The 25,284-nt window shown below is 42.0% G+C and overlaps 1 protein-coding gene across 7 annotated transcripts; it reads left to right on the top strand.

The window, feature by feature from the left end:
* The first annotated feature begins 957 nt into the window (after positions 1 to 957).
* sec31a (SEC31 homolog A, COPII coat complex component) lies at positions 958 to 23,505 on the top strand. Of its 7 annotated transcripts, none has more exons than XM_034709701.1 (30): positions 970 to 1,177; positions 3,779 to 3,858; positions 5,464 to 5,587; positions 6,553 to 6,751; positions 6,829 to 6,924; positions 8,192 to 8,332; positions 8,424 to 8,566; positions 8,838 to 8,937; positions 9,023 to 9,184; positions 9,272 to 9,424; positions 9,506 to 9,736; positions 9,821 to 9,895; positions 9,987 to 10,028; positions 10,969 to 11,010; positions 11,124 to 11,165; positions 11,344 to 11,700; positions 11,836 to 12,217; positions 12,300 to 12,478; positions 12,560 to 12,686; positions 12,955 to 13,100; positions 13,570 to 13,743; positions 13,838 to 14,239; positions 14,628 to 14,720; positions 16,131 to 16,227; positions 16,708 to 17,082; positions 18,552 to 18,607; positions 18,816 to 19,094; positions 19,525 to 19,644; positions 19,731 to 19,802; positions 21,191 to 21,840. In XM_034709701.1, exons 2-30 carry the CDS (start codon positions 3,780 to 3,782, stop codon positions 21,368 to 21,370), a joined length of 4,668 nt encoding a protein of 1,555 aa, XP_034565592.1. In that variant the 5' UTR covers positions 970 to 1,177; position 3,779; the 3' UTR covers positions 21,371 to 21,840. The 7 variants fall into 7 exon arrangements, with proteins under 7 accessions (XP_034565593.1, XP_034565592.1, XP_034565587.1 ...); XM_034709696.1 differs by having other exon boundaries at positions 16,708 to 17,127; positions 18,813 to 19,094; XM_034709699.1 differs by having other exon boundaries at positions 16,128 to 16,227.
* Positions 23,506 to 25,284: the final 1,779 nt, after the last annotated feature.

Below are 25,284 nucleotides of genomic sequence, written 5' to 3'. Positions count from 1 at the left end.
CTTTAACAATTACTTTCACTACAATGTTGGTACATTATTGAGCTAGTTACGCATGTGACTCTAAAGCCTATGGGTCACGCAGGGGAATAAATGCTTTCGCCTACAGCTGTTAACAGTAATGTAAACCATTTTGCATAAAAGCAGGTTTAAAATGGCACAAAAATACAGGAAATTGACACCAATTTTTTTTTTAAAAAGTGGTTCCAACAACTGAGGCTTAACATTGAATATCTTAAATACAAAAAACTGAATGAATAAATGTAAGGAAGAGGAAAAAAAAAAATTTTGATCTGAAATATGTTATAACTGGGTATTTTAATTTAAAATATTTGGTAATTTTCTTTATAAATTATGCTTTTGCCCCTTGGGGGATGATAAAGTACATTCTATTCTATACTAACAGATGTAGAAATTATAGCAACAGGAGGGGATGTTGATTAACATTAATGTAAAACAATTGAAGTGAATGAAATTAATTGAATTTAGTTCATTACTTAATTTTCTTAATTCTCCTTATGTTTCATTATCAATAACTTTTTTAATAAACTTTGTTTATTAGAACTTTTTTGGAGATAATTTGACAGGTGTTGAACACTTGTAATTAACAATAACAATACAATCCTTAAATAATAAGGACATAAAAATAAATTAATAAATTAACTTTAAAAAAATAATCATAAAATTTAAAAAAAAGTAAAGATATAAATTATTATTATATTACACATACCTTTTTATTTACAGTCTATGATATATATACACGTAAACACATATACATATCTATGAGAAATAAAAACAATTGTGATCATTTGTATATTTATTTTTATCATATTTTAAAGATTAAATGTTTTAAATGTTTCACTTTTTCATGTTTTTGTTCGTAACGGTTTAGTTTAGCATAGTTAGCCTGCTAGCACAACTAGCAGGCTAACAGAGCTAGCCTAGCTGAGTCGACGTCCCCCGGAAGTTGTTCTTCTTCGTGGGAGGAGGGGATTGTTGCTTAGTGCCACGTTGATGGAGACAGTGGGGACGTGGAAATCTGTCTTGAGTCCGCCGCCGGGACCTGCAGCCTCTTCTTGTGTTTGTACAGCCGTTTAAGGGGGAACTGAAGTCCGGAGGAGGCTGTTTGTGTTTGTCAGCCTGTGTATGAGTGCGTTCATGTAAGAAGCAGAATCAGAAGGTAAGAAGAAGCTTCAGAGGAGTAAGATATCTGAGTGAGGAACTGTCTTCTTCTTCTTCTGTGTTTCTCTGTCTGCACAGGCAGCTAGCAGGCAGCTACTCAACGTAACGTCCTCCTGTAGCTTTAGGACATGCTGTTCCTTCTAAAGGAAGCATGCAGGAGAAGTGACATTAAACTGCAGCTTTTACTCTGCCTTCTAACTCCTATTCCTCCTGTCAGTGAAGAGTATTACCTGCACTGCTCTGTCAGGCTTTTACTGTAAATGGCCCATCAGCTGTTAGCATGCTGCTAGCCTGGGTTCTACTTTGTGTTTGCCTGAATCCACCTTTGAATGGAGAAATAACACCTGGAAGTGAGCATCTGTGTTTAAATATACTGTGTTTATTAACTGTGAAGAGAGGAAATGTAGTGTACAAAAATAGGAGTCATACTTTCATTATCACTTTATTACTAGTGGATGAAATATAATGTTTTAAAGGGCAGATTCAAAAATGTTAAAGCCAACTTAACACAACCAGAGTAGCCAGAATAGGATGCACACTTACTTTAAACTGATTTAATAGGAAACAAAAAGCCTTTAATGCAGAAATATGTCTTCAACTTGCATGCAAACCTGCAAACACAGCACACTAACCTGGTATTAAACACACTCAAAGCAAAAGGTGTGATTTTAAATCTGATAACCAGGCTACAGCTTTGTTCCCTGCAAGGCAAGGCGAGTTTTCTGCATAGCAAACTTCTTCAAGAAGGCAGAAGTCATACTTTTATTGCCACATTATTACAAGTGGGTTAGTTTAATGTTTTAAAGGGCAGATTCAAACTATTAATGCCAACTTAACACAACACTTGAACCTAGTAACCAGAAAAGGATGCACACTTACTTTAAACTGATTAAATAGGCAAAAAAAATAAGCCTTTATTGCAGAAATGTGTCTCTAACTTGCATGCAAACCTGCAAACACAACACACTAACGTGGCAAATGGTGTGATTTTAAATCTGATAACCAGGCAACAGCTTTGTTACCTGCAAGGCAAGGCAAGGCGAGTTTTCTGCATAGCAAACTTCTGCAAGAAGGCAAATCAGAGCGCTTCTCACATGATATTACAAAGGGCATGAAACAACATTACAACAAGCCATTAAAAAAACATGAGGCTATAAAATAAACAGCAGGAAAGGTGCTTAGATTTAATACGGGAACTGAGAGTTTCATTACACCTGCAGTTTTCAGAGAGTTTGTTCCAGATATTTGGAGTTTAAAACTCTCTTTCTTTCTTTTATTCCTTCTGCCTCGGACCCCCTTAACATTTTACGCAATCTCAAGTATTGTTATGAAAATATCTTTTTAGTGTTTCAAGCATTAGGCAGACATATATGAATACAAATGATATATTTTTTGTTGATTGTTTACAAGAAAAACTAACAAAACTACATTCTTGACAGTCAGTTCTCAACATTGTCAGTATCAAAGTCAACAAATAACAGAGAATGTGTTCAAAACTGAACAAAAAAATCAATAAACCTGGATGTGACTGTACTGAAAGAGTGATTCTCAATTCAATATTTCACAAATGCATGGGGTGTCTGAAAACCTTTTTTCACCACTGTATAAGGTGGATCTCAGTATTTATTCCTTGCAACTGTGTTGTTTTTAATTTATTTTGATAGATTTTAAAATATTCTTTTTCTCTTTTATGACAAACCCCCATCCTGCTCGGTTGTTGTCACTGAGATAGTGACTGTTGTGACTGTAAATGTTTGTCTTACAAACATGCTTTGTAAAGCACTTTGATCGAAAGAGCTCTATAAATGAAATTATCATTAAAAACTAAATCACCCTTCTGGGTTAAATAAAGTCCTCTGAATCTGAATCCATGTTTGGTTCTGACTCTGAGGACAGAAAGCACATCTGTCTCAGACCACCTGAGTGGACATAAAGCTTCTTAATGAAACAGAAAACACTTAAGTGTACATTGGTTGACATTTTTTATCACTTTATATGTCGTGTTATTAAGATCCTCTGCTTCACCTCTGACATCAAATCAGAACCTTGTGTTCAAAGTTGGTTGCAACCGATTGCATCAAACAGCCAAGAGCTTGTTACCGTTATCAAATCCTGGCAGCCTCTTAGCATGAGTTTAGTCAAACCTCCTGTAACAGGAGCGTAACATGAAGGGAAGATTTGAAGCAGAGCTGCATTACATGTGAAAACATTTGCCAACTCAGCGTTCACGCACACCAGTGCGTTAAAAGATTTCTACTCGCTGTGATCGCTCTCCTGTCCGCACTTGCTGTGAAATATCTGTAACAATAGAAGCAATGGGGGACAAACTTCAGAGCAGTTTGTTACCTTGATTGCACTAAAGGAAACTTCTACATGTTCCCATCCTGCTGCTGTGACAGCAAAGGAACGCTGTCTTCAGTGGAGGCTAAATGCCAAACATACTGTAGGCTGAATGGAAAGGATGTTTCACAGACAGCAGATCAATAACATCGTCACAGCTAAAAATACCTACACTGTTATTTTCCTTCAAACGCCACATGAGTAGAAGCTAAGTCTGTCATCACTCTGTAGTAATTACAACATGTCTTATTGTTTCCAGGATGAAACTCAAAGAGATCAACCGCACGGCCATCCAGAGCTGGAGTCCTGCAGAGCACTACCCCATCTACCTTGCAACAGGTAAGATCTGCAGCGAGCAGCGAGTGAAGGTTTGATCCAGCTGAGTGAACACGCTGACGTTTGACAGGACCTCATATCATTCTGGTCAAATGTTCCAGCCACTTAAACTAATGAGTCATAGAGCGGGCGCCACAGAACGAGAGGACGTGTAATTTGTTTCACTGAAAAAAGCTTCAAGAGGTTTGTTCTGTGGATTCTGGAGCACAGACCTCTTGAGGCACGTTTTATATTTACTGTATGTAACACAAACGCAACACTCACACCTGAGGGTAAGATTAATACAACACATGTTTCCGCTTCTGCATCAGAAAGGTGCCACTGGTTTTCTTTTTTTGCAACAACTTCTCATCAATACGTGTCAACATGCCGCTGAACTCTCATCATTTTCATGCACATTTTTCCTGATTTAAACCAGCCGCAACATTTCCTTTCTTACTCAAACTGGATTGTTCTGGTTTCTTTATCTCTTAAAGGGAACCTGAATGTGGAAATGTAGGTGAACACATGCAGGGAGTTAGTTATCGTTTGTGCAGAAAAAACAACAACACAGAAATACAAATCTGAAAGAACATTAAATGTGAAGTATATCTATGTAATAGTGAAAACACAGCTTTAAATGTATGTGCAGAAACATGCTGACTTCCTCAGGGAGTGTGCAAAACAGAGAATGTAGACCTAAGGTACTTTTACATGTTAATTGTTGAGGCTTAAAATATCTGTGACAGAGGAGATTTCAGACATTTTTTTGTTTGTTTTTGCAGAAGAGCTTAAAATAATAACTTTATTTAAAGCAAGGAAGGAACTCAACAATCAACAGTCAGAGATAAGTCTAAAGAACAAGATGAAAATCCTACTCAACACTAACTGTTGTGATTTCTTTAAGACATGGTGGATGTAGTTTCACTGATTGGCGGTCCCTGCTCAGAGTAAACATGTCAGACGTCATGTGATGGTTCGAAAGCTGCTCAGACGGGTTATGAAAAACAATTTAGAGCACTTTTCAACTTCACTGTTCTCTTCAGACTCACTGCATGAAAAACAACCAGGAACAGGGAAATAACACACAAAATAAAGTTAAAGATGACTCTGACACTCTGCTTTAGTCTGAAGGAGGTCTCGTGATAAAAGTGCCTGAAATGTAGAAACATTTACTCCTCATTCAGTAATAAGTGTTGTGAAACAGCACGCTAGAGCTGCACAATAAATCCTGATTTTATTGTTATTGCAACATGAACATCAGCAAAGTTTGAATTCATTGTCACTCATGAGAAAAATATGATTTCATGTAAACAAGCGAGGCTTTCTGAACCATCATGTGCAAGTCTCACCTGTTGGATGGAGGCAGATGAAGCTCACACAGCTATGTGCTAACCTTAGATTAATTGGTACCAGTGTAGCGGGAAAACCTGCTTTTTTTTTCTTATGTATTCATTTTAAAAGAAGCTGCAGACAAGTTTAGTTTAAGACATGAAGACCAGCAGATAGACATCAAACTTGTTGCGTCAGTGTTGAATAATGTCACTGCACACTGAATGTTATTCTTGTATCGTGCAGGCCGACTTCCTTCAGTAATCTGTCCTCTCCTCCTTCTCTCTCTCTCTGCAGGAACTTCAGCTCAGCAGCTGGACGCCTCCTTCAGCACTAATGCCTCCCTGGAGTTCTTCAAGCTGGACCTGACTGATCAGAGTCTTGATATGAAGTCATGTGGCAGCTTTGCCTCGTCTCACAGGTACTGAAACCTGCTGCTTGTGGTGTTGAAGGTTTTCCTTCAGAGTGCAGACTCGGCATGCTCATAGAGTCAGATCTCACCTTCATTAGTGGAGTCCTCTCCAAAACAGCCTTTGCATCCATCAGCTGTACCGCTTATTGCTGCAGCCTGTCTCAGCTGTGATGCTAACTCAAAACAGAAAGGCTCCTGCCTGGCCAGGGATCCAAACCTGACTGGTGCTTGTGCAGGATGGGAGAACCACTGCACCACAATGCAGCCCAAAACAGCCTTTTCTCATCTCAAAATGTCGTCTGAATGAAGGGGTTTGTGTCCCAAGAACGTCACGAGAGGCTCATCGGTGCTTTTATGTCAAAGCAGGGTTCATTGCTGGAGCGGCTTTCTAACTGGACTTCCTAAAAGGATCATGAAACGTCTGCAGCTCAATCAGAAAACTGCCCAACCCTGTAGTTTACAGGATCCTGAATGGAATCAGTTTGGATTTAATTTCCTCAGGATTCCTTTTATTGTCATTCTGCAGAAATGATGCAGAGCAGAATGAAATCACGAGCATCTTCTCACAAGAAAAGAGAATAAATATATAACTAATTCTCACATGCATGAATAAATAAAGTTGCACGTTTGCTCACAGCTGAATGAGAAACATGACGAGGCTCATCCAGCTGTGAGTTGTTTTGTTCAGCTTTAACTGAACCTGACAGTCTTGCTGCGCAGGCTTCTGTATCTCCTGCCTGAAGGCAAGAAGGAGAACAGTCTGTGACAGCGGTGAGTGGAGACGCTCAGGATTCCGGTCACTTTAGCCAGCAGGCGTCTGTGATGGATCCAAAATGTGTCAATAAAATAGGAGGGTCAGATCTGTCGACTCAGGGTCAGCATGTGCAGCTCAGAGTCCTGACTCAACGTAGTGATGCAGCGTTCAGTCACAGTGCTCAGACTAAACTCCCTTTCATTACACCGTCTCCTCACAGATACCACAAGCTGGTCTGGGGTCCGTACGGGATGGACTCTGGAGCTCACCCGTCGGGGGTCCTCGTCGCAGGAGGGGAGAACGGTAACGTGATCCTCTACGACCCGGCAAAGATCATGGCCGGGGAGAGCGACGTGATCATCACGGAGAGCGACCGGCACACGGGACCCGTGAGGGCGCTAGACATCAACCCGTTCCAGGTGAGATCCGTTTCCCTCGTCTGACGCTGAACTGAGATTTAAAATGAAGGCAGTGACTTACTTCCTCTCTGCTGCAGACGAACCTCTTCGCTTCAGGAGGGAACGAGTCTGAAATCTACATCTGGGACATGAATAACTTCGGCTCTCCGATGACACCAGGACCAAAGACTCAGGTATTTATCTTACTCTACAGATTACATTAAACTGTTAAAGAAAACAGGACAGATCTTTGACAGAAAAAAAACTACTTACACGCTCAGGACAGAATCTAAAGGCGTTTTTCGACCGGTGGACCCCAGGGTCTAAGTTTAGTCCAGGGGTAGTTAATCTCCCCCCTAAAAAGCCCCTGCTAGGGGAGGTAGTACTTTTCAGAGGTCCCGGGACTTTCAGGGGGCGGGGCCTGCATTGCTGAACGTGTCTGATTGGTAGATTAACCGCAGTGTTTTTAATTCCTCCCTCCGTCCACAATAACATCACACACATCTGTGATTCTCTTGATTTCTCTTTCTTTCATTAGTTTTTATTTGTTCTATCTTTTTTGTATGTGTGTGTACTTTTCAAAAGAAGAAGCTGTGATTCTCTTGATTTAGCAGCTTGTAACAGTAGTCTTCTCTCAGCCCACCGTGTATGCGTCTCTCCTCCCGGTGTTACGGTTTTAAAAGTGACCTTGTAAACTGGAAACCTTCAGCTGAACGTGTCAGTGTTTGTGGAGTTTACACAGCTGTTGAAACACAGAGGGAGTTCCTGGGAATGCAAACTAGTTTAGTTTTTATTAAGATTTCAAAATATCCTCATCAGATATTTAATGATCGTTTAAAGACGTTTATGAGGGATGCATCCGGCTGAGAGTCTCCAGTTAACAGGGTCGCTGTTTAAACCAGAACACCGGCCGATCTCTGCCACGGCTTTTTGAGTTCAAAAGGATTTTAAAGCCGTGTTGAAACGTCTTTGCTACTCGCGCTTCTCTCCTCTCACGTGTTGATTCAGTGAATCCATCTGTGATGAAATATAGCACCATCTAAAACAGACCAGCTGAGTCTCTTCATGCTAACATGCTAACTGTTGTGTTGCTCAGAATGATACCTGCCTGTCCGTCTGCTTCTATGGTGTCATCTGTGATGAATGGCATTCCTCTTTGTGTTACTGCCCTCTACTGGTCTGGTGGTGTAGTGCATTTACTTTTCTTTTCTCCATACGTCACTGGCCTGATTTGCACAATCTACCCAGGACTTCAGCCCGCAGTTGAAACACAGACATCAAGGGGGCACAGGAACCTTTTAGTTCAGGGTAAAGTAGTTCTGGGGGCTAAAAGACCCCGGGACTCTTGGTTGAAATGCACCTTTATTTGTCAATGCCAAAGTCAACACAAACAGAAAAACTCCCCTCTGAAGCTTTACTGTAATGTGCGTCACTGAAACCCCGTCATGTTTTGTCTCACAGCCTCTGGAGGACATCAGCTGTGTGGCGTGGAACAGACAGGTCCAGCACATCCTCGCCTCGGCCAGCCCGAGCGGCCGAGCCTCGGTGTGGGACCTCCGCAAGAACGACCTCATCATCAAAGTCAGCGACCACAGCAACAGGGTACGTCGGGTCACGTGTGCTGTCAGCATTCAGAGTTCTCACGATTCTCGACTCACTCCTCGTACTTCTGTGTGTGTGTGTTTGTGTTTAGATGCATTGCTCCGGACTCGCCTGGAACCCTGAAGTGGCCACTCAGCTGGTCTTGGCCTCAGAGGACGATCGGATGCCGGTCATCCAGATGTGGGATTTACGCTTTGCTACCTCTCCTCTGAAGATTTTAGAGAATCACACACGGTAAACAAGCCTGAAACATCAGACTCGAAATACTGAGTTTAGGGAACTGGGATTTTTTTTAGGGATCTTCATAGAATCAAGAAAGCATGGGTGATCATTTGTGTGTCATTAGAAGCCCTTTCTCTGTCAAGTCGTTGCTTGTTAATGACTTTTATTCATACGGCAACTTTCCAGACGTGTTTAAAAGAGAGAAACAAAACAGATACAAGCAACTCAGAGAGATCACAAAGGGAAGTAGAGTGACTGTGTTTGTTTCCTCCTTTACACTCAGGGGTGTTCTCTCCATCGCCTGGAGTTTGGCCGACCCTGAGCTGCTCCTGAGCTGCGGGAAGGACAGCAGGATCCTCTGCTGGAACCCAAACACAGGAGAGGTAAGCGTTTAAATCAAATGTCACGTTATCAAAGCAGGAAACAAAACTCTCCTGTCACTTCTCAATGATCCGCTTCACTCTTCAGATCTTGTACGAGCTGCCCACCAGCAGTCAGTGGTGCTTCGACATCCAGTGGTGCCCGAGGAACCCGGCCGTGCTCTCAGCCGCGGGGTTCGACGGACACATCGACATCCACTCCATCATGGGAGGGTCCAACCAGGAGCAGAGCCAGAGACAAGCTGACCATGTGAGTCCAGGATCCACAGACACAAACATCTCTTTGGTTTTAGTTACAAAGCTTCATGTCTTACTCGTCTCTGGGTCTCTGTTACAGATCAGTACCTCCTTTGGGAACATGGATCCTTTTGGGACGGGACAAACTCTACCCCCGCTGCAGCTGCCTCAAACTGCGGCTCCTCCAGCGACAGTCACCCCCTTAAAGAAACCTCCAAAGTGGATCCGCAGACCTGTTGGGGCGTCCTTTGCCGTGAGTCCTCCTTCTTTACTTCCTGGATTGAAGGATGTTTTTACCGTCTAAAAACCCTTGGCTCTTCTGTCTTCTCTGTAGTTCGGTGGTAAGCTTGTGTCATTGGAGAACACAAAGCCGAACCCTCAGCAGGTCCAGCAGCCCAGCGCACGCATCGTCCACGTGAGCCAGGTCGTGACAGAGACAGACTTCTTGGAGCGCTCCGATCAGCTGCAGGCCACGCTGAGCGCCGGCAGCTTCGTGGACTTCTGCGCGGGGAAGATTGAAGGAGCTGAGAACGAGTTCGAGAGGACCGTTTGGTCGTTCCTGAAGGTGAGACACTGAAACACCTGAATGAGATGAAATCATTCATAATAAATCAGCGTGCTTTCTTTAAAGTTACTTTTTGTGTTTCAGGCGAATTTTGAAAGTGACATCCGCAGCAAATACCTGGAGCTCCTGGGATACAACAAAGAGGAGCTCGCCTTAAAGGTAAGCTGCATTTCCAGGAGGCTTCAACGTTGTTTAGAGATCCTTTGCATGACTTTGTCTTTTAATTTACATTGTTATTTCTTGTTGTCAGATTTCTGCAGCACTAGAGGAGAAGCCTGCAGATCCTCCACAGGTAAGATAGCTTGGAGATCTTACTCTTGAAGTCCTTTTAAAGGTGCGTTTCATTGCAGCCTGACGGAAGGACTACTTTGCTTTTGTGTTAGCTAAACTCGACAGATAAGACAAAATGAAAACACCATGTAATGCATATACAAACTGTGCAGCACAACAAGTAGCATCTCTGTGCATCAGGGCTGTTTGTGCATAGTGATATGAGCTGCTGTGCATTCTTTTGGGGCAGAGTTGGCTGTTCTGCAAATGAGCCTCGCACAGTCAGTTACATTTTTACCTGCAATATTTGTACGGGATGTCAGGCTCAAACTTGACAGAAAGAGAACACATCTGCACACAAAGTTTGTTAGTTTGACATTACTCATATTGTTTAATCAGGAGTTAAATCAGGCACACGTTGCCTCACATGTAGAGACGGTCTGAAGCCGTTATATGTGACGTGTTTTTTAGACGGACGAGCAGATCTTGATGACTCGCTGCAGGGAGAACTCTCTGTTTTGAAATATGTTCTTTTTGTTTTTTTGTATGGCACTTTTGAAAGAGCAGGACAAAACTTTACAGCTAAATAACAAGAGCCAGGATGAACTACTAACTTTAGTGACAAGAGAGGTGCAGGAAGAACAAAAAGGACACTTGTCAACATTTTAAAACAAAGCATTAACGTAGTGCAGAAAAGTTTGAGGTACAACTAAAGACCAAACATAAGAGTTAAAAAGAACGATTAGTTTTAGAAGCAATAGTAGGAATAAAAAACTGTGCACAGCAGAGAGCGGAGATGCCGACAGCTCATCCCCACCATCAGACGCAAAACAAGAGCAAGCTGCACAGAGCTGCAGAACTTTGAGCTTGTTTGCACCGTAATATCATTCACACAATACGCAGTGTGCATTAGACCTTCAGACGGAGCAGATCGTTCTTAACTGAGTCCTCTTTGTTGACAGATTTTAGCAGCACCAGAGGAAATCCCTGCCGACCCCATACAGGTATGTTTGTTTAAATCACAGAGGAAGCAGCAAACCTGGCTGTAACATAACTCAACCTCCTGAACTTTATTTATTATCCATGATTAGTGATGATGTTTCCTGTTTGTTGTCAGATTCTACCAGAACCAGAAGAAGTACCTGCTGACCCCCCACAGGTAAGGTCTTACTCTTTCATCACATCCCAGACTTGAATATTCATTAAACACCTGCACCTTAATGCATCACCTACCTATAAGTTATTACTTTGAATTTAAAGTCTGAAAACTTGTGCATCCTCTCTCTACATATCTCATAGTCTCTGATTTTGATTTCACACCTTCTCTAAATCTCCAGGCGGAGCTTCTTCCTCCTCCAGCCGGCCTGCAGACTCTTCCCGACCTCAGCTTCGTGCCTCTCACCGACACTCCTGAAGCAGCCTTCGACATGATCGCTGCGGCAAACCTCCAGCCTGCAGCCACACTGGAACTAGACTCCACTCCTGACCCGGGACCTGCAGAACCTTTAGAGACCGAAGAACCTGAAGAGCCAGCAGCAGCAGTAGAAGCAGTAGAAGCAGAAGTAGAAGCAGAAGTAGAAGCAGAGGATGCTCCTCTGGAAGATCTGGATGAAAATATGGACCAGGTTCTTCTGGAGGAGGGAGCAGAGGAAGAGGAGGAGATCGATTTGGAGGAGGATATAGCCTTGGAGGAGGTACGTCTTGTCAAACCATTAGGGTGCAGAGCAAAACCTGAGTCTCTGAACTCTCTCTAATCTCTCTCGTCCTGCAGCACACGAGGAAAGACGGACTAAACTCTAAGTATAACGTGATCTTTTCTGGTGTTTCAGGAGGTGGAAGCTCTTGTAGAGGAGTCCAGTCCTGCTGAGATCCTTGCTCCTGTAGAGGAACCTGCTGAGGTTCTAGCTCCTCCTGCAGATCTAGACCCAGTTCTCATCGAAGAACCCACCGAGGCTCCAACTCTAGCAGCAGATCCAGATCCAGTTCTCATCGGGGAATCCTTTGAGATTCAAGCGCCACCTGCAGATCTAAATCCAGTTCTCATTGAAGAACCCTTTGAGGTTCAAGCTCCAGCTGCAGATCCAGATCCAGTTCTCATTGAGGAACCCATCGAGGTCCCTGCTCCAGTTCTGGCTCCATCTCCTGTTCCTGCTCCGGCTCCTGCTCCGACTCCAGCCCACGAAGGAGGAGTCACTCTGAGCATCAGTCAAGGTGAGAACTCCGGACATAAACTTATATCTCCTTCAGTTTAAAGAACGTCGCCGGTTTAACTCCTGTGACTGTTTCTCTGCAGATGTGGACGGTCTGATCACGCAGGCTCTGCTGACCGGAGACTTTGAGGGAGCGGTGGAGCTCTGCCTCCACGACAACCGGATGGCGGACAGCATCATCCTCGCCATCGCTGGAGGGCCGGAGCTGTTGGAGAAAACACAGAAGAAATATTTCTCCAACACACACAGCAAGATAACCAAGGTAACGACTCTTTCACATCTCTGTTCCTCCTTCTTAGAGTTTAATAAATCCAGATTCACTCATAGATTATGTCTCCTCTAGCTGATCAGTGCAGTGGTGATGAAAGACTGGCACGACGTTCTGAAGACGTGCGACCTGCAGAACTGGAAGGAGGCTCTCGCTGCGGTCATGACCTACGCCAAACCTGAGGAGTTCTCTTCTCTGTGTGGTCAGTTTGATCCTCAGTGTTTGAAAAGTATAGTATCTGTGCTGCACATGAATATATCTAAATGTCTTTGAACAGATAACTCCTCAAGTGTCAAGAAAAGTTTGAATATTTCTCTTGTTTTTGTGTTTAAGTCGCATAATTTCATGAACAAAGATTTCAGATTTCTCTAATGTGGACCAGACTTCTAAACTTTGAAAATACTCCTAGAAAAGAGATCACGATGAATGCACAGGCCGACTCTTTTAAAGTGACCTCCTCTGTTTGTTAGATCTCCTCGGGGGCAGACTGGAGGCAGCAGAGACCGCCCCTCTGCAGGCTCAGGCCTGTCTGTGTTACATCTGTGCCGGGAACGTGGAGAAGCTTGTGTCCTGTTGGACCCGAGCGCAGGGCGGACACAGTCCACTCTCTCTGCAGGTGTGTTGAAAATGTGACTCCATCTCTGTTTCTGACCTAATTGAATATAAGTCCAGTATTAAGCTCTGTTTGGTTCCTCTTCAGCTGCTTAATACTCGACTTTGTTCACCACATAGCCTCTAACTGTGTCGGTGCACCGCTCTCCACAAAGCAGGCGATGCACAGACGTTTCTAGAGTTTACTTTCTGTTTAGTTTCTGCAGGTTTTAGCAACTTTGCAATCAGCATTTACTGATTTAAGAGTCAGATATTGTCTTCAGGAAGTGGTGGTGACCAAAAATAGAGCAAAAAGAGGAGCAAATGTTTTTAAAGGTTTAATTTGTTGGTGGATTACAATCTGGGGTGTTCTCAGAGAAGTGTCCTCAGTCTTACAGAAACTGAAAAACAGGAGGAGAGGAAGTTTTTCCCCTAACATGCATCTCGTCTGCGTTCTTCCCATCATGCTGAAGTTGTTTCTTTTCCTCCCTCAGGATCTGGTGGAGAAGGTGATGGTGCTGCGGCGTGCAGTCGAGCTGACGCAGCAATCCGGTGCCACTGCCATCGGCCTCCTGATGGCGGAGAAGATGAGTCAGTACGCCAGCCTGCTCGCCTCACAGGGAAGTTTGAACACGGCCTTCACCTACCTGCCTGACAACACCAACCAGGTGAGTAACACAGCAGGACGAGGACCTGAAATCCACCACACTTTAAGATGAGCCCTACCTCTGACTCGTCCCTCTTATCGTTTGAACCCTCCAGGTTGCCGTTACACAGCTTCGTGATCGCCTCAGTCGAGCTCTGGGACACACGGCGGCGCCAGCTCCAGCAGCTCAGGCGGCTCCAGCAGCTCCAGCACAAACCCAGAGAGTTCAGCCGCAGCAGCCCGCACCTTACCGGCACGGATCAGCCCTCCCACCGCAGCAGCAACCCTTTATCCCGGCTCAGCAGCAGCAGCAACCCTTCATCCCGGCTCAACAGCAGCAGCAGCGGCCCTTCATCCCGGCTCAGCAGCAGCAGCAGCGGCCCTTCATCCCAGCTCAGCAGCAGCAGCCCTTCATCCCCACACAGCCCCCCATGGTGCCTCAGCCCTCTGCGGCTGCTCCAGTACCCACACCGGCACCTCCTGCCTCCGCCCCACCACAGCAGCAGTACTACCAGCCCGTACGTACCTCTGACTTCAGGTTTCATTCTTATCTTTTATTCTGTCGCACTTTAGGATTCAAACAGACTTAGACTTAAAGTATACATGGGGAACATCATCATCCCAGTCTGTTCTGTTGGAGTCATTCCATTGATTTAGTTTCCATGCTAGCCAGGGTTTAAATCACACGCTGGTCTCTTGATGAACTCGATCTGCTAACTGTTGGAGGGCTGTTTGCTGGGACTCTCTAAACTGTGGGGCGTTTGTGTGTCTGTAATTTGAACCCTGGCTCTGCTCCTGTGTAATGGTGGTGTTTTGGTGTTTGGTCCCCTCCCCCCCTCCTCCCTCCTCTCCCCCCCTCGCCTCCCCCCTCATTCTGCGTCGTGTGTGTGTCTCTGTGTGCTTCAGGTGAGGGCTGCCTCCACTGTCACCTCCTGGAGTAACCAAACTCCCACAGCCCTCCCCAATGTCCCTCCTCCTACTCTTCAGGCAGAGCAGCAGGTACAAACTGAACGCCCTCAACACACCCAACCTCAACACACCTGAACTCAACACACCTCTGATGATTTTTGTGCACACAGGAACATTTTACATTTTCAAAATTCAAACTATCAGTACCTGATTCTCCTCACTCTACCCAGAGTCTTTGGTTTGTCTGGTAACTCCTCTCACCTGCCGTTCTCCATCACTTCCCTCCTCCTGTTGTTTCTCTTTCCATCGTCACCTGTGATTCATTCACTCTCATTTTATTCACCTGAACTCTGACACCTTAAAGAACGACAGAGGATTAGGGACACTGAATATTTTTTTGTTTGAGGTTTGAACTTTTTTCTTTAAGCTGACTTAAATCTCAGAAGTCATGAAAATAATCAGAATTCTGAGATTAATAGCAGGATTCTTAGATTTAAATCAGCAACACTAGATTAAATTCAGAATTCTTAGAGAACAAATCTGAATATTGGAAAAGAAAAGTCAGAATTTCTGAGAAAAAAATGTGAGAATTGAGACTTAAATCATAGGAGTCTATGATTACAGTCAGAATTGATTTTAAATGTAGCATTGTGAAGAAAAAAGTCTGAATGTTATCTTTTATTACAGAATTATTTGTCTCCAGTTAAAATTCTAGGAGTAATCTAAGAATTCTGAGGGAAAAAAAATCTGAAATCTGAGATTTGAGTCAAAATACTGAGATTTAAGTTAGAATTTCATGATTAAATACAAAGTTCTGAGGGAAAAAAAAGAAGAAATATTGCTTCAAAAAAAGGAATTTTGAGTTAACAGTCAGAATTTTAAAATAAAGTAATGTTCTTGATATTATGTTGAATTTCTGAGAGGAAAAAAAAGTCAGAATTCAGCTTTAAATTATAAGATTCTAAGATTACAATCTCTATTTGTAGATTATTCTCAGAATTTTAAAATAATGTAATATTCTTTAGATTAAGTCACATTTCTGAGAGGATAAAAAAAATCAGAATTCAGCCTTAAATAATTAGATTCTAAGATTACAATCTATGTTTAGATTATTCTCATAATTTTAAAATTAATTAAGAATGTTGTGATTGATCTCAGAATTCTAATGATTAAAGGTCAGAATAAACAGGGAAGAAATCTGAATTTTTTGGATGATTGTCAGACCTGTTTGCGATCTTTAAAGCCAGTTGAAATAAAGACGCATGACCTCTAGATATCCTAAATGAATCCTTTGAAATGAACTCTTTTTGAGGCGCACCGATATGTTTCACTCTGAAGCTTTATCTCCCTCTTTTCTCTTCTTTTGCAAAGCATGCAGTTAATTGTTTTTAACCAGATTCTGCCTTTAGCTGTCATTTACACTCTTATAATTAATCATGAGTAAAAACTTCTCTATTATTTTGATATTATGTTTGATTTATAATTTTGTTCTTCCAGCAGGTGGAGCCTCCAAACTCTATGTACGGGATGCCTCCTTCTGGCTCTGCTGTCGCTCCTCCTCCCTCCTCAACGTACATGTTCTCCCATCAGTACCAGCGTGAGTCTTTTACATGTTTGTATAAAACTTTACAAATACAAGAAACAACCTTTATTTCTCTTCTTTTAAACTACTGACTGTAGATAAAGATGGATGACATGACAAAAGTGAAGCCAAAATAACCCCAGACTGGTGTTGACATATTGCTCTGTAGGGATTTGATTTATGATCAGTACTGCAGTCAGCCAGCAGGGGGAGCTGCAGATGTTTTGGCTTCTCTTTTAGGACGTGTCATGTCGTCCATCTTTTATAATCCATCTTTAAAACAATAATAAACATTTTATGGAGAAATGTTTGATCTCTTAACTCACTGATGACGATGATCACCTGTTTGATTCACTTTTAAATATTACATCTCTTTGATAGCATGTCAGCATGTCAGCACGTTAGCATGTTAGCATGCCCTGTATCTGTACCTGTTTGCATGATTCTGTCACCACACTAACAGCGTCTCGTTTGTATCCTGTGTGTGAAACCCAGGGTACCCCCAGGTCAGCCAGTACCCTCCTGGAGCTGGGGGGGCTCCTATCTATCACCCTCTTCAGTACTCCTCCTCTTCCTCTGCTGCTTCTCCTCCCGCTGAACCTCCCGGCTTCCTCTCTCAGTACACTCAGCAGTCCGCCCCCCCTCAGCCCACTTCTCCGGTCTATCCCGGTCCACCTTACAGCAGCCAGTGCCTCTCCTCCTCTCCTCCGTCACATCCTCCTTTCTTTCCGAACACTGCATCCTCTTCCTCCTCTTCTTCTTCTGCCTCCTCCTTTCCTGCTCCTGCGTCGCGCGGAGCGTCTTTCCAGCATGGCGGTCCAGGATCTCCTGTGTCGTACATGCCTCCTCCTCCACCGTGCGGAGTCTCAGGTACACACCTGGACCATGAGCTGGTCCCGGCCTCTCGGAGAACAGGTCTGCATGGCTCTGATCACTGACTGTGCTCCTCGTTTAGACTCACTCAGTCTGTCTTTAAAGATGACACCTCTTATCACCGACCTGATACTTTCCTGCAGTCAGAGTCTTTAACATGCTGCATGTGAATTATAGAAATGAAGATATGAATAATTATTATCTTTTTAACTCTTATGAATCCAAACTGCTTTTTAGAGATCGTCAAGACTCAAGTTAAAGCTTGCTGAATCAACTTTGATTTACATTGATTGATCGGCTGAATTCATGAATTTAATCAGCTGCAGATTTCATGTTTTATGATTTCATATGGCATCAAATTAGGTTGTAGTTTTACTTGCAGCAGAATCAAAGCAGCTTTATTGATTAAAGAAGAGGCTTATAAAACAATCATGCTTCATTTTGTCTCAAACAGATGTTTTGTTTGTTAATGAGTCACAGAGAAGACCGATACGCTCTGATGGTTGTACGTTAATATGAAGGAGAATATGTGAGCGATTTAACAGACTAAATCACATGTTGTTAGACAAACAACAAAATATTCTGTCCACATTAAGGAAGAAAAAAATCTGTATATTTTTAGAGTTTTTCAGATTTTAATATTATTATTTTTTATTTTACTAAAAAACAAATATTTACAGAAAAAAATCATTAATTTTATGGAAGTAAAGACATAAGAAATTAAATATTTGATCAGTAGAAAAACAAAGTGAAATGAGAATAAAAACGTAAGAATGAAGACATAATTTATATGTTTTTAATCACTTAACATTACGATTTTATTCTCGTCAATTTAGGATTTTTATCTCAGAAGAAGTATTTTTCAGGATTCTTATTTTAAAGTCATGATACAAAATAAAATATTTAAAAAGAAATACATCTTTACAAATTTTTCTTTTTTTTTTTTCATGGGCCTTTATCATCCTCTGTAGTCTGAAATTGTATAATATTAAAACATTTAATTTATAGACTCTAAAAGAAGGAATTTGATTGAGAGAATATTTTTTTAAACTTACATATTTTCCCTTTTCTTTATTTATAGGTTAAATTTGTGAACACATATCTCTATCTGCCCTCCAGTTAGTGGTGATGCTTGAAAACTCTCTGCAGCTGCTATAAAACATCTACAGGGAGTGACCGTAACATTACAGTCCTGATGCTAAGCTAGGCTAACAGCTGTAGCTTCATATTAAGTGTACAGTATCATGTTGTATCAGCCTTCTCGTGTCACTCTCACTGGTCAAACATGTCTAATGAGAAGACTCTAAATTATATATTCATCTGATTGAAGCTACGTTTAATAAATCATTTTCACACGCTGAGTTTGAAACCTAAAAATGATTGAATGAACTGAAGCAGAACAGGATGATGAGGACTGTTTTATGAGAGTGAGAGTGAATATTTAAGATGTATTTCTTTCTATGCAGGACCTCAGAACGGCTGGAACGACCCTCCGGCTCTGAGCAGAGCATCAAAGAAGAAGGTACCTCTTTGGAAACTTTCAGGTTTTAGGGCAACAACAGGTTTTTTAATTATGGATATACAGTAAGAAATAAGTTTGCATTTTAAAAGTGTTAGAATGAAGTGTTAGAAATGGGTTAAAGTTGTTTATGAGTAGATAACTCTCCTCTCCTTTCCTCCATGAACTGTGTGATTTTCTTAAATTAAAATCCTTCTCCATCACGCAGCAGGTTCCACAGAATTTCACCCGTCCTGCTCCCATCATGGCTCCCATCATGGCTCCTCTGGGTGTAGACCCACAGGCCCAGCAGGTCCCCCCCGGACCCCCTCAAGCGATGGTCCAGGGTGGTCCTCAGGGGGCCCAGGTTCCTTACTCTGGCATGCAGCAGCAGCAGCAGCAGCAGCAGCAGCTCTCACCTCCTAACATGAACATGAACCCCATGAACCCTGCGATGCCCAAAACCAGCATGGAGGGAGCACCAGGAGCGCCGACTGGAGACTTCATCCAGGTATGGTAGCCTCTGAGTCCAAAGTAACGGACTGTGAGGGGTGTCATTTAATAGTATCACATGGTATTACATGATATTGATTTAAATCTCCAGCTAACTTTGATGTTCTGTGATTTGCACTTTGAAGGGACGGTGCAACTCCAGGATTTGTTTGTTTTTATCACCATGTGTCCTGATAGCTTCCAGAAATTCCCTTAAAACTTAAGAAAGCTGTTAAAACATGTTCATAATGACACTTTTTATTAAAAATAACATGTAACAAAGGACTCTCAAACATATCTAAGCAGTCTGTTTAAATATTTTCTATGTTTTCCACCAACTTAAAACCTGAGCTTTGAATCTAACTTTTCTTCAAAGTAATTTCACAACTTTAAAAAAAACTGGGGAACCATGAAAACCTAAAACCTCCCTCCTTGTTTAACCCTTTCAGCCTCTGCAGAAGATCCCCGCTGAGAAGATCCTGAAGAAGCCGATCCCCGAGGAGCACCTGGTCCTGAAGACCACGTTTGAGGGTCTCATCCAGAAGTGTTTGGCTGCAGCTTCAGACCCGGTGAGTCCGTCTGACCGGGATGAGAACCAGATTCATGTTAGATTTATAAACAGATCTGATATAGCGTGCTCTCTGTCCTCTCACAGCAAACTAAGAGGAAGCTGGACGATGCCACCAAGCGGCTGGAAGCGCTGTACGACAAACTAAGAGAGCAGACGGTGAGTTTACGGCTTTTTCACTGTGACAGAAAAGAGAAGCAGGAAAAGTTAGAGGAAGAATAAATGTGTGGTTGAGAAAGAGAAGGATACTGTCACACTATAAAGAACCTCTCCCTGCATGTTATATCGTTGTATTGGGCGCATCAGAGGAGGAGAACGGTGAAGGATAAGACCGTAGGGTCACCTTGCATGAGGTCTGTTCCTTAAAGGTGACATATCATGCAAAATGGACTTTTTAATGGTTCTCTACCTGAAATATGTGTCCCTGTCTACAAACCCCCTGAAAAGTAAAAGACTCCATTCTGCCCCTGTTCTGATTTCTCCACCTTTCTTTAAATGTGTGTGAAACCAGCCGTTTCAGTTTTCAGTGTTTTTCATACGTCACAACGCCATCCGGTCTGTAACAGGAAGTCAGAGCTCGGAGCTTGTTCAGCCCATAGACTGTATAAAATACAACTCAACCCCTCCTCTGTTTTTCATTCCCTGCACACATGTGTGCTAACAAGGAGCTTAGGAGGGAGGCATGCTAGTTGTAGGCTGTCTTAATAAACACAAAGGTCGGTTTGACTCCCCACGTCTGCAGATTTGAAGATCTAGTGGAGGATTTTTATTTATCATGGAAAAGTGCTAGCGCTAGTTAGCATAGCTACATAGCTACATGTCGTAGCTGTAGCTGTAGCTGTAGCTGTAGCTGTAGCTGTAGCTGTAGCTGTGTACCAAGACACACGTCTACATACTGACAAATAAAACAAGTAACACAGAATCTGTGACCAATCCTTCAGAAAGGTCCCGCTGCCTTTCTGGCAGAGGTCGGTTTTACTCCCCACGTCTGCAGATTTGAAGATCTAGTGGATGATTCTTATTTATCATGGATAAGTGCTAGCGCTAGTTAGCATAGCCATGTAGCTACATGTTGGTAGCTGTGTACCAAGACACACGTCGACATACTGACAAATAAAACAACAAGAAACACTAAATCTGTGACCAATCCTTCAGAAAGGTCCTGCTACAGGCGCCTCTCCGTCAGGATCAGATTCTGGATCAGATTCAGAGGGTTGAAGTAACGTGATCTGTGAGCAGCCATTAGATCAACGTGCTGGACAGCCGAGGCCACACCCACTTCCCGAGGGGGCGTGGTCAGAGGGAAAACAGACCGTTCTGAGGAGGACTGAAGAAGAGGGGTTTTCAGGCAGACCAAAATCTGATTTCAAAGTGTTTTTTTGAGCATAAACTTTAAAGACATGTTTTGGGGACCTCTTAGACCAATATATGTTGATGAAAAAAGCGTGATATGTCACCTTTAAACTGAGAGAAGGATTTGAAGCAGAGCTGTCCTTCTCTAGTCTTCAAACATGTCAGAGATCTGATCCTCCTGTTTTCCTCTCCAGCTCTCTCCGGCCATCGTCGGAGGACTTCACAACATCGCCAGGAGCATCGAGTCTAGATCCTACACCGAGGGCCTCAACATCCACACACACATCGTCAGCAGCAGCAACTTCAGCGAGACGTCAGCGTTCATGCCCGTCCTCAAGGTGGTGCTGACACAAGCCAACAAACTCGGGGTCTGAGCGGACGGGATGAACTCCTCCGACAGGTGGACGGGGACGGGGACGGGGGTCGGGTCTGAACTCAGTTGGACTGGCTGATCGAATGATGGAGGACTCAGAGATGTTTGTCGTTCAGATTCTTCTCTGTGCCATTCATGTTTATTTTTCTGGAGGAACTCGAAAACACAAGCCATGCTATCAGTCGCACTCAGTGGTGAAAGTAAAGTCCGAGCCCACGACGAGTAAAGGGCTAGAGACTGATTCAAGAAACCACCGTCACGCTAACGCCTGTAAAACATGTAACACTAGTTTTTAATTCAAAGGGAGTCGTGTGAGGGGTTAATGAAATGTGCAAGAATCAAAATTTAATCAAACTATCAGCCAGTATTTATCAGGAGTGGAAACAAGCAGGAGCAGCTTCAAACAGTTCAGCTAATTAAAGGGCATTTCTGTCAAGACTATCAAAATAAAAGCTGCATTTCAAAATAAAATGAAGATGATCATCAGTTAAAGAAAAGAGGGATGAAAGGCATTAATAGAAGCATGCTCTCAGCTTCAGTCATGCACACGATCATTTCATGAGTTACAGTTTTTAATCTTTATCATCTTTAATGTTCTTGCACTACAGCGGTGCATTAATCAAACTTTGTCTACATGTTTCACCGCCTGTGTTCACTCTGCAACCGACCCTGAAGTGAAGCTACGAGTGAGGAGAGATAAGAGAGGATGTTTTCATTTCTGGAAGCAAGATGCAGAATCTGGACAAATTTAAAACAGGGCATCTGATTGGTGGTTTGACTAAAAGTGGATAAGGTACTCAAACTGTCATCTAAAGCAGGATTAATGCTTGATGTGCCAGTTGTTTTTTAATTGCTTATTAACGCTCATTTCTGCCAATGAGATGAAAAAAATAATCTGTGAAGTCGTTATAATAAGGAAGTGTCTATAAAGAAAAAGTACCTTTAATTAATTTTTTTTTAATAATTCAGTATCTGAAGATAATTAATTTGTACCCCCCAAAAAATGACAATTATCTTGAAATACAAGAGAAATAATCTGAAGAAAAATTGAGTTAGTGTTTCCAGATTATAATTAAAAACCTCAAAAATCAATCAGGATCTGGAAATAATGTTTAACTTTCACTTTAATACCTCAAAATATTAAGTTAGTTGCTTAAAAAATCTGAGGAAGTCTTTGAAAAATCTTTGGCTATTATTCCAAAATGAGAAATTATTTCAAATTTTTAAAAAAGGACAGTAAGAATTCCTGAAAATAATTATTTTTTTCTGCAAATAATGTTTAATAATCTCAAGAATAATGAGAAAATACCTTAAAATAATTTCTTATTTTAAAATAATGAAGAAAATTTGACGTTATTGAGTTAATTTCTCCAAATAATGAATTTCAAGCGATGAGAAATAAGTTAGCAGCTCAAAATAATGAGTTAGTTTTGAGCAATAATTTGTTTATATCTCAAAATTATAAATTTATTTCATCACAAAATGTTTGAACACTAACATTAGAAGAAGAATGATTTATTTTTGAGATTTTCTGGAGCTTTGTGACATTTTTATGACAGTTTTATTTTATTATAGGGACTTCAAGGATTTATTTTTCCTTCATCAAATTGGCAGCAACAGGCTTCCGTATCCGGTTGTCTCTCTTGACTCCTCTGTCTGCTTATCCCGTCTTACTTTCACCACTGCTGTCACTGCTGTCGCTGCACACAGCACATCGGACCAAGATGATGTCAGAGCGGGACATGTCGTCGTGCACAGTGCAGTCCCGTCTCTTCATGTTTCATGTTTTTATTTCATTTGTAGATTTTGTTCTTTTTCAGTGTAATCACGCCGCTCAGCAGAGTGCGATGGACTTTTTAAAAAAACAAGAGGCTGTGCTTTTATGACATTTTAAAGTATGCATGCTCAAATAAATGCTAGCAGTCTTCTGTATCAGCGTTGGAGGTAATTACATGCTAATTAATCAGACCTCGGAGAGAGAACTGGAAGGAGACTTGTACTTGATTTTCATTCCAACTATGATGAGGGCTGCAGTCTGAGTGGTCAACCTCAGTTTATGTTGTTAATAAAGGAAAACAAGTCTTTGTTTCAAGATTGACTACATGCAATATTTTCAATAAATAGTATTTATTTACATTTTGGTGTTGTTTCCTTTATTGCTTTTATATGTAAGGGTGGATCAAACACAGCTACTCACTTCATATATCTAACATTTTACCCCAAATATGTATATCTGGAATAACTTCAGTGATTTAAAAATGCTACCATTTCTTACAGGTGTCCCAAGTTTGGAACACACTGTGGTACCATACCCTCGTGAGCATTATTTGAACGGCCTTTTACTCCAGAAAGAAGTGTGTTGCTTTAGAAATGGCCAGAAAAAGGCAATTAACAATGGAAGAGAGACAGACCATCCTAACACTTAAAGGTGTAGGTCTTTCCTACAGAGAAATTGCAAAAAAAGTCAAGGTGTCAGTGAGTACAGTTTCCTTCACCATCAACACGGCACTCAGGAACTGGGGGAAACTCTCACAGGAAGAGGTCTGGCACACCCAAAGCCACAACAAAACCAGAAGACAAGTTTCTGAGAGTCAATAGCTTGCGTGATAGGAGGACAACAGCCTCAAGCACAGCATAAGGAGCATTTCAACCAGAGGAACTTTACCCTGGAACTAGGGGCTACCCCTGAACTATGTGCGTTTCGACCGACGGACCCAGGGCAAAAATGTAGTTCAGGGGTAGATAATCTCCCCCCTAAAAAGCCCCTGCTAGGTGGGTAGTACTTTTCAAAAGCCCCAGGGCTTTCAGGAGGCAGGGCCTGCAATGCTGAACGTGTCTGATTGGTAGATCAACCTGCAGTGTTTTTATTCCTCCCTCCGTCCACAATAACATCACACACATCTGTGATTCTCTTGATTTCTCTTTCTTTCATTAGTTTTTATTTGTTCTATCTTTTTTCTTTGTGTGTGTACTTTTCAAAAGAAGAAGCTGTGATTCTCCGGGTCAACTTTTTTGCCAATTTTTTTTTTTTCATTTTGTTTTTGCCAAAAAAAAATTTTTCAAATTTTTTTCTTCAAAATTTTAATTTTTCAAAAAAAAAATTTTTTTTTTTCAATTTTTTTTTTTTCAATTTTTTTTCTTTTTCAAAATTTTTTGGGTAAATTTTTTTTTGTCAAATTTTTCCAAAACCCATTCACTGTCGTTGTTTTTACCATCTGTGATTCACTTGATTTCTCTGATTTCTTAGTTTTTATTTGTTCTATCTTGTTTGTATGTGTGTGTACTTTTCAAAAGAAGAAGCTGTGATTCTCTTGATTTAGCAGCTTGTAACAGTAGTCTTCTCTCAGCCCACCGTGAATGCGTCTCTCCTCCCGGTGTTACGGTTTTAAAAGTGACCCTGTAAACTGGAGACCTTCAGCTGAACGTGTCAGTGTTTGTGGAGTTTACACAGCTGCTGAAACACAGAGGGAGTTCCTGGGAATGCAAACTAGTTTAGTTTTTATTAAGATTTCAAAATATCCTCATCAGATATTTAATGATCGTCTAAAGACGTTTATGAGGGATGCATCCGGCTGAGAGTCTCCAGTTAACAGGGCCGCTGTTTAAACCAAAACACCGGCCGATCTCTGCCACGGCTTTTTGAGTTCAAAAGGATTTTAAAGCCGTGTTGAAACGTCTTTGCTACTCCCGCTTATCTCCTCTCATGTTAATAGTGGTCGTTGTAAGCAAGTCTCAGTTTCACCTGTGAAGAGAAGACTTCGAGCTGCAGGTTTGACCGGTCGAGCTGCAGCAAGAAAGCCGTTGTTAAGACATCAGAATAAGACAAAGAGGCTTGCCTGGACCCTGAAACACCACCTTTAGACTACTGAAGACTGGGAGAAGGTGTTCTTCTGGACGGATTAATCAAAATGCAAA

The sequence above is a fragment of the Notolabrus celidotus genome, chromosome 19 (assembly GCF_009762535.1).
Source record: "Notolabrus celidotus isolate fNotCel1 chromosome 19, fNotCel1.pri, whole genome shotgun sequence".
NCBI classification, from domain to species: domain Eukaryota; kingdom Metazoa; phylum Chordata; class Actinopteri; order Labriformes; family Labridae; genus Notolabrus; species Notolabrus celidotus.
This window is presented reverse-complemented; position numbering and strand designations above follow the sequence as displayed.

Excerpts from the sequence above, each read along its gene's own strand:
- sec31a (XM_034709695.1), top strand. The coding sequence starts at position 3,780 with ATGAAACTCAAAGAGATCAACCGCACGGCCATCCAGAGCTGGAGTCCT. Across the intron at positions 9,425-9,505 it reads CTGTTGGGGCGTCCTTTGCC|TTCGGTGGTAAGCTTGTGTC; the intron begins GTGAGTCCTCCT and ends TCTTCTCTGTAG. Across the intron at positions 12,687-12,954 it reads GGAGTTCTCTTCTCTGTGTG|ATCTCCTCGGGGGCAGACTG; the intron begins GTCAGTTTGATC and ends TCTGTTTGTTAG.